The 8,728-nt window shown below is 41.6% G+C and overlaps 1 protein-coding gene across 1 annotated transcript in view; it reads left to right on the forward strand.

Moving 5' to 3' along the window:
- fmnl2b (formin-like 2b) overlaps window positions 1-8,728 on the forward strand; it is a 36,033-nt gene that overhangs the window by 17,059 nt on the left and 10,246 nt on the right. The window contains 10 exon segments of the mRNA XM_042404326.1: window positions 810-886; window positions 3,466-3,559; window positions 3,693-3,767; window positions 4,009-4,119; window positions 4,283-4,432; window positions 4,507-4,608; window positions 4,835-5,055; window positions 5,566-5,675; window positions 6,165-6,210; window positions 6,212-6,354. Of these exon segments, the coding sequence (XP_042260260.1) occupies window positions 810-886; window positions 3,466-3,559; window positions 3,693-3,767; window positions 4,009-4,119; window positions 4,283-4,432; window positions 4,507-4,608; window positions 4,835-5,055; window positions 5,566-5,675; window positions 6,165-6,210; window positions 6,212-6,354 (1,129 nt within the window).

The following is an 8,728-nucleotide window of genomic DNA, read 5'->3' on the forward strand; positions in this document are numbered from 1 at the left end:
ATGTACAAGTCCTCAAGAAAGCAGAAAAGATAATAAACCATCCAACACGTCTTCTATGACTACTTTAACCTGTTGCCATCAGGAATGTGTTTTAGATCACCTGCATGTAAAACAAACAGAAGGAAGGTTTTCTTCCAGAAGTCATTACAATTGTGAACAGCCACAGTACAGGAAATGGTCAATTTACCTCATGTACAGACCGATAAATTCATGCACTCATGCTTTGATTCTTTTGTGCCTTTGTGTTGTTGGATGTTGTTGGCCAGCTGTAGACCAGCCACTGCCATTAATTCTTGTGTGTTTAAATTCTTTCTGACATTGTCATATCTGTAGTTTTTAGATTTTTTACATGAGTGTGAGTGAATTTTATATATGTACTTGTTTGCAAACATGCTTGCCTCAAATTGACCCTTGAGCGATGAATTAAGTATTTTTTTAAATTAATTTAATTGAATTGGAAAAAAAGATCTTCATGTTCTTCAAACTTTTTAAGAAATGTCAGTTATCCTGATGTTTGTTCAAATACAGCACTTCATTTAAAACCAGAATCATATGTTTTCTGCCCTCTCTAACAACAAAGAAATAAACCCCTTTTATGAATAATGTTTCAGTTAAGAGATGGGTTTACACAAAAATGATCAGTTATTATATATATTCTATTATATTACTAACATTCAAGATCACGTTAGACATTAGAGATCTAAAAGACACAAGATGGTGTACCTGATTCGTACAACAGTGTCTTTTTAATCTTCTTCTGTACTTACATCAATTTGACTGATGTTCCTCTCTGTCCTTCTCTTCCTCAGTATGGTTTCAACATGGTCATGTCTCATCCTCACGCTGTCAATGAAATCGCCCTGAGTCTCAACAACAGGAATCCCAGGTCAGTAATACGCACCAAAACAGTACAGTTTGAACTAAAGACTATTCTTTAAAATTCTAATAAAATTCTTTAAAACTACAAACTATACCATAAAATACTAACTACACTAACTACTTACTATACCATAAAATACATAACATACATAACATAACTACAAACTATACTATATAATATAAACTAACTACTAGAGTATAATTTACAATCAAAGTTAAATCACTACAAACTACAAGTTAAAAACTACAAGTCGTTACTCCTGAGACACTAAAATCTACTACAAAACAACAAACTACAACTGAAAAACTAAAAACTACAGAACAAGAACCTTTAACTGTTTGTCTACCTGTCTCTCTACCGCTCTGTCTACCTGTCTCTCTACCATTCTGTCTACCTGTCTCTCTTCCTGTCTCTCTACCGTTCTGTCTACCTGTCTCTCTACCATTCTGTCTACCTGTCTCTCTTCCTGTCTCTCTACCGCTCTGTCTACCTGTCTCTCTTCCTGTCTCTCTATCATTCTGTCTACCTGTCTCTCTACCGCTCTGTCTACCTGTCTCTCTACCGTTCTGTCTACCTGTCTCTCTACCGCTCTGTCTACCTGTCTCTCTATCATTCTGTCTACCTGTCTCTCTACCATTCTGTCTACCTGTCTCTCTACCGCTCTGTCTACCTGTCTCTCTACCGTTCTGTCTACCTGTCTCTCTACCGCTCTGTTTTCCTGTCTCTCTATCATTCTGTCTACCTGTCTCTCTACCGTTCTGTCTACCTGTCTCTCTACCATTCTGTCTACCTGTCTCTCTATCATTCTGTCTTCCTGTCTCTCTACCATTCTGTCTACCTGTCTCTCTATCATTCTGTCTACCTGTCTCTCTACCATTCTGTCTACCTGTCTCTCTACCGTTCTGTCTACCTGTCTCTCTATCATTCTGTCTACCTGTCTCTCTATCATTCTGTCTACCTGTCTCTCTACCATTCTGTCTACCTGTCTCTCTGTCATTCTGTCTACCTGTCTCTCTATCATTCTGTCTTCCTGTCTCTCTATCATTCTGTCTACCTGTCTCTCTACCGTTCTGTCTACCTGTCTCTCTACCATTCTGTCTACCTGTCTCTCTACCACTCTGTCCACCTGTCTCTCTACCATTCTGTCTACCTGTCTCTCTACCATTCTGTCTACCTGTCTCTCTACCACTCTGTCCACCTGTCTCTCTACCATTCTGTCTACCTGTCTCTCTTCCTGTCTATCATTCTGTCTACCTGTCTCTCTTCCTGTCTCTCTACCATTCTGTCTACCTGTCTCTCTTCCTGTCTCTCTACCATTCTGTCTACCTGTCTCTCTACTGTTCTATCTACCTGTCTCTCAACCACTCTGTCTACCTGTCTCTCAACCACTCTGTCTACCTGTCTCTCTATCATTCTGTCTACCTGTCTCTCAACCACTCTGTCTACCTGTCTCTCTATCATTCTGTCTACCTGTCTCTCTACCACTCTGTCTACCTGTCTCTCTACCACTCTGTCTACCTGTCTCTCTACCGCTCTGTCTACCTGTCTCTCTACCGCTCTGTCTACCTGTCTCTCTACCACTCTGTCTACCTGTCTCTCTATCATTCTGTCTACCTGTCTCTCTTCCTGTCTCTCTACCATTCTGTCTACCTGTCTCTCTACTGTTCTGTCTACCTGTCTCTCAACCACTCTGTCTACCTGTCTCTCTACCGCTCTGTCTAACTGTCTCTCAACCACTCTGTCTACCTGTCTCTCTACCGTTCTGTCTACCTGTCTCTCTGCCGTTCTGTCTACCTGTCTCTCTGCCACTCTATCTACCTGTCTCTCTACCGTTCTGTCTACCTGTCTCTCTACCACTCTGTCTACCTGTCTCTCTATCATTCTGTCTACCTGTCTCTCTTCCTGTCTCTCTACCATTCTGTCTACCTGTCTCTCTGCCGTTCTGTCTACCTGTCTCTCTGCCACTCTATCTACCTGTCTCTCTACCGCTCTGTCTACCTGTCTCTCTACCACTCTGTCTACCTGTCTCTCTATCATTCTGTCTACCTGTCTCTCTTCCTGTCTCTCTACCATTCTGTCTACCTGTCTCTCTACTGTTCTGTCTACCTGTCTCTCAACCACTCTGTCTACCTGTCTCTCTACCGCTCTGTCTAACTGTCTCTCAACCACTCTGTCTACCTGTCTCTCTACCGTTCTGTCTACCTGTCTCTCTGCCGTTCTGTCTACCTGTCTCTCTGCCACTCTATCTACCTGTCTCTCTACCGTTCTGTCTACCTGTCTCTCTACCGTTCTGTCTACCTGTCTCTCTACCGTTCTGTCTACCTGTCTCTCTACCACTCTGTCTACCTGTCTCTCTTCCTGTCTCTCTACTGTTCTATCTACCTGTCTCTCTACCGCTCCGTCTACCTGTCTCTCTTCCTGTCTCTCTACCGCTCTATCTACCTGTCTCTCTACCGCTCCGTCTACCTGTCTCTCTTCCTGTCTCTCTACCGCTCTATCTACCTGTCTCTCTACCGCTCTATCTACCTGTCTCTCTACCGCTCCGTCTACCTGTCTCTCTACTTGTCTGTCTCTCACATCCTCAGGACGAAGGCTCTGGTGTTGGAGTTGTTGGCGGCGGTGTGTTTGGTCAGAGGAGGACATGAGATCATCCTGTCTGCCTTCGACAACTTTAAAACTGTAAACACACAAACACACACCTGTATTGTTTACACAGTCTGATCCTGGCAGGAAGAATCAATGACGTATTAGATGCTCAGTTAGTTAATTGATTGATTACTTCATTGGTTATTGATGGATTGATCTCTTCCAGGTGTGTTCAGAGTCGATGCGATTCGAGAAGTTGATGGAACATTTCAAGAACGAAGACGACAACATCGACTTCTTGGTACAGTAGATTAAAATGATCTAAACTAACTTATATTGAGAACAATAATGCAACTCTTTCACCGCATAAACAATCTTAACTTATTGAACTTTAACTGAACCTCACTAATATGAGCACAACTCACTTGAATGTAACAACAGTGATGTGTGAGTGAGTCATCATGAAGACACATTAAAATAGAAAACATCAGCAGGTCACTAAGTGACTATTTCTTGTCCGTTGCCATGGAAACGGTTGCCAGGTGGCCTGTATGCAGTTCATTAACATCGTGGTTCACTCAGTGGAAGACATGAACTTCAGAGTCCATCTGCAGTACGACTTCACCAAACTTAACCTGGATGAACACCTGGAGGTAACACACACTTACACACTAACACACACTCCAGCTCTGCCAGTCACAGGACTTCTGATGTCATCACATTAGCGTCACCTGTCCTCCACATTCAAACGTCCCAAACTTTATTAACACAACAAGACTGTTGACCTGTTCACCTACCCCACCTGTCTCACCTCAGAGGCTGAAGCACACAGAGAGCGACAGGCTGCAGGTGCAGATTCAAGCATACCTGGACAACGTGTTCGACGTTGGAACGCTGCTGGAGGACGCTGAGACCAAAACTGCTGCTTTGGAGAGAGTGGAGGAGCTGGAGGAGAACCTGACCACGGTAAGACAGACAGGTGGAGAGAGAGACAGGTAGTCAGACAGATAGGTGTGATACTAATCTGTCTTTCTGCTCAGATGTCGGAGCGTCTCCTGGACGTGGAGAACGAAGCGATGCTGAAGATTGTTGAACTGGAGAAACAGCTGATGCAAACCAACAAGGAGCTGGACAACCTCCGGGTCAGTGCTGTTAATGTGGAAATCATCCAAACATTTAGTCACAGTGGAGACAGAACATCACTGTCACACCTGACAACTCCACTACAGACTATCATAAAAAGTATTTAGTGATTTGTAATGGATGAATTTGAACCTTCAATTTCACAAAAAACTTCTTCAAACTTCAAAAATTCTTGAATTATTCCGTACCCTCAGTAACTCTAATAAACACTTGTTACCTGTGCAGGAGGTGTATGCGAGTGCCAACACACAGGTGCACACCTTGCGGCGGATGGTTCGGGAGAAGGACCAGACGATCCGGCGTCAGAGTCGTCTGGAGCGTCAGGCCCACGAGGCCCAGCAGGCCGGGGGCCCTGGAGCTCCTCAGCCCCAGAGAGGAGAGGGTGACGGGGGGGTGGCTGACTCCGCCTCTCCTTCTCCTCCTCCCTGCCCCAACCTCTCCCCCAGGTAGGAAATTTGATGGATCAGCTGATGCATCAATGGGGTTTAGATTAGAAGTTGGACCATCACTAAAGGTGGAGGCTGCAGTCAGTTTACATTCATGAAGCAAACATCTCAAAGCTGCAACATAAACCTCGTCTCTGCTGATCATCTACACACGATGTTCTGGCATTTCTCTGGTGAAAACGCTTGAGTCACACATCATTTATGGATGGATCATGACATGAATACATTTGTTTTGTGCAAAGTTGTAAATCCTCCTGCAGTGGTGTTCCCTTGCACCATAGATGCCATAGTTGTTATATTTTGTTAGGATGTTTCTTCAACACCTGTCTGTGAGCGTCACATTAAATATTAAATATCTTTAAACATTCATGATCCCAGAGACACAAACTTTAAACTATTTGCTCAAAATAAGAGAAAACATTGGTTCAAAATAAGTGTTTACCAGAGTTACAGTTACCAATGACAGAGTGATTGATTTCAGTTGATATCCTGATCAATTCCACCCCACAGCCCTGAGACTGTAGCCTATCACAGCATGGGACCAGGGATGGGCGGAGCTCCGGATATGCCAGTCCCGCCCCCTCCTCCTCCTCCACCTCCAATGCTGGGAACCAGTGAGTGTGAGTTCCACCAATCAGAAGGCTGATCTGATTATACTGATACATAAAAGATAAAGTAGGTTTGATCAATAACTGCAATGAGAGAGCGAAAAGCTTAAAAAATCACTAACTGATATGTACTGAGAAGTAAAATCGGTGAAGTATAAATACCATACCCCAAGTAAAGGTATAATAAAGTATGATAAGTATAATACAGTTTAATAAGTAGAGGTATAATAAAGTATAATAAGTATAAGTATAATAAAGTATAATAAGTATAAGTATAATAAAGTATAATAAGTATAAGTATAATAAAGTATAATAAGTATAAGTATAATAAAGTATAATAAGTGTATGTATAATAAAGTTTAATAAGTAAAGGTATAATAATGTACAATAAGTATAGGTATAATCAAGCATAAGTAATAAGTAAGTAATAAAGTGTAATGTTGTGTTTGACAAGAAACAGTCACACCTTTTTAATTCTTCTTCTTCTTCTCTTCTTTAAAGTGTCAAATGGGCCATACCCTGCACCTCCCCCCCCTGCTCCTCCTCCTCCCCCCCCCTCCCCCTCCTCCCCCCTGTCGGACCAGTGAGCTCTCCTCCTCCATCCCCATGCCCCCCCCTCCTCCCCCTGTGGCCCCCCCTCTGCCGGGGTCGGGGGGGTCTCCCACCGTCATCTTTACCTCCGGACTGGCAGGTGAGACAATTTCAGTGATGCTATACTTAAAGGACAGGGACTACTTTATACAGGTAATTGTACATCTGAGTGGATAAAAATGACCTGTGGAGTTCCCCAAGGCTCCATTCTGGGGTCTCTTATGTTCTACATTGTTCTACATCTACATGATCCCACTGGCTCAGATTATGGAAAACAACAAAATATGTTATTATAATTATGCAGATGACACAAAATTTACATAACCATATCACCAGAGGACTATGGTCCAATACAAGCACTGAGTAAGTGTATTGAACAAATCAAGGATCAGATGTGCCAGAATTTTTCTTCAATTAAACAAAGATAAAACTGAGGAAATTGTTTTTGAAGCCGATAAAAAGTCAGCACTCAGCTTCAATCAGTAATATTAAAAACCGCAGTCAGCCTACTATCATCTAAAGAATATATAAAGGATTAAAAGACTCAGCAGGATTTGGAAAAACCCGTCCATGTATGTATGTTCAGTAGACTCAAGTAGGCTCATCTGTTTGTTTGTTTGTTTTGTTTGTTTTGGTATCAATGTTTGTTACTATAACAAAGTCTTTACCCGGCGATCATGTTAGGGAATATGTTCTTCAGGTTTGTAGTGGTGATCTGGGCTCTGGTGATCCTCTGGGACTGTTTCTTTTTGATCGCACTACTTGCCTCGTGAGTTTGGCCAAATCATTCACAGTGGTGTTCCACTAACACAGCTTAGCCGTGTCTAGTAAACGCTAAGTCTAGCCAGACTGGAATAAGATTGCAGTATGCATATGCACATATGTACATAAGCAGCCCAGAACAGTCGATTGTCGAAAAGACGATATTACATTTCAAAAAGAAGAGAAAACTAGAGTGGTGTTCTTCTCCACAACAGAACAAACCTGCTGATGAAACTATATGAAGAATATAAAGGAGTTTTCACCAAAAAGGGCAAAACTGCTGCAATTAACAAGGTGAAGGAGATGAGTTGGCACAAAATTGATGTCAGATTAAATGTAAACCTGTAGGTGGGTAGTGATGGTCTAAAGGTTAGAGGAGTGAATCACCAGAAGGTTGATGGTTCAATCCCTGCATCCGGCTTGATGAGTCTGGGTGGTGAAAGTGAAGAGCAGAGCTTGTCCCTGTTCATGGTTTTATCTTTATTTGTTAATAAATGAGCGTTCAGATCAGTGACTGTGGTTATATTATCACTCGGCTACATAATATCAGATGTATGTTTAAAATTATGGTGTCAACTTAAGAAAACCAACTTACCAACGTTATAATTCTCTTTGACACATTTTCTCTTTCATAAAATGTCCATTAACAAGCGTCAATGAAAGTTAAACATTAAGTTGCAGATAAAGAAACTGGAGAAGGATCTAAATACAGTGAAAGCCACTTATAATGATCACGTCTGTCGCTATAAGCAGATGATTATTATAACCTTTTCTTTTTCTTTATTTCTCATGCAGAATACCTAACATCTGATTGACATTTGTATATTTATTACCCTACATGAATATAGAGGTACGGAATTTTATTGACTGTTTCAAACACATTGTGCACATTTTAGAAGCAGCAGGTTCTGACTTTTGCCAGCGACAAGTTCCTTCTTTTCCCGGCGGCAGAACAGGCGAAGCGAGCGGTGAATTTTGCTTAAATTTCTTCTCCCCTTTTAATTTTCATAATCTTCAAGGAGACTTTATTTAATTTTCTTTTTGTTTTCACAGCTTGAACAAAATGAGTGAATGAATAAATAAATAACCTCAAAATAATGCTGGCACACTTTTATTTCTTAAATTATAAATGCTGAGCTTTTAAATAAAAGGGTCCAGTCCAATACAGAAGTGATCATGAATAAAATGGGGATTTACTGTATTTTTGTAAAAGTCCCTCATAGTTCTTCTATTTTATGTTTCCGAACACGGACAAATGATGCGAGTACAAAAAGACATTTGATGGAACCGTCTTTTGAGAGTCTGTTTCCATCCGTCGGACATTTTTTGACATGCAGCTGAGTTAAGCTTGACCGTTAACCTGCCATGGAGCAGCTGATTAACAGATCAACATTAACAGATTAACTGATTTAACTGATGTGTCATTTCCACCCATCTGTCATATTTGGAGCAGTATGTAACTTGTCCAGTGAGGCTAAATAAGACTCTGGACCAGTGATTTGGAAATGCGGAGGGTGCTTATGTGCCCAGATGTCGCCCCTCACTAGGATAGTTTTATCATAACATCAACCATCTCTTGCAAAAGTACCATCAGAAACTAAAAAGGACGAAAACCGTTGTTAAACACATTCAGGCTTGGACAAATGACTCAGTCGAAGAGCTGGGGGGTTGTTTTGATGCCACTGAATGGGACTTATTCCTCAATGACCAGG

Source organism: Thunnus maccoyii, chromosome 24 (genome assembly GCF_910596095.1).
Source record: "Thunnus maccoyii chromosome 24, fThuMac1.1, whole genome shotgun sequence".
Classification (NCBI taxonomy): Eukaryota; Metazoa; Chordata; class Actinopteri; order Scombriformes; family Scombridae; genus Thunnus; species Thunnus maccoyii.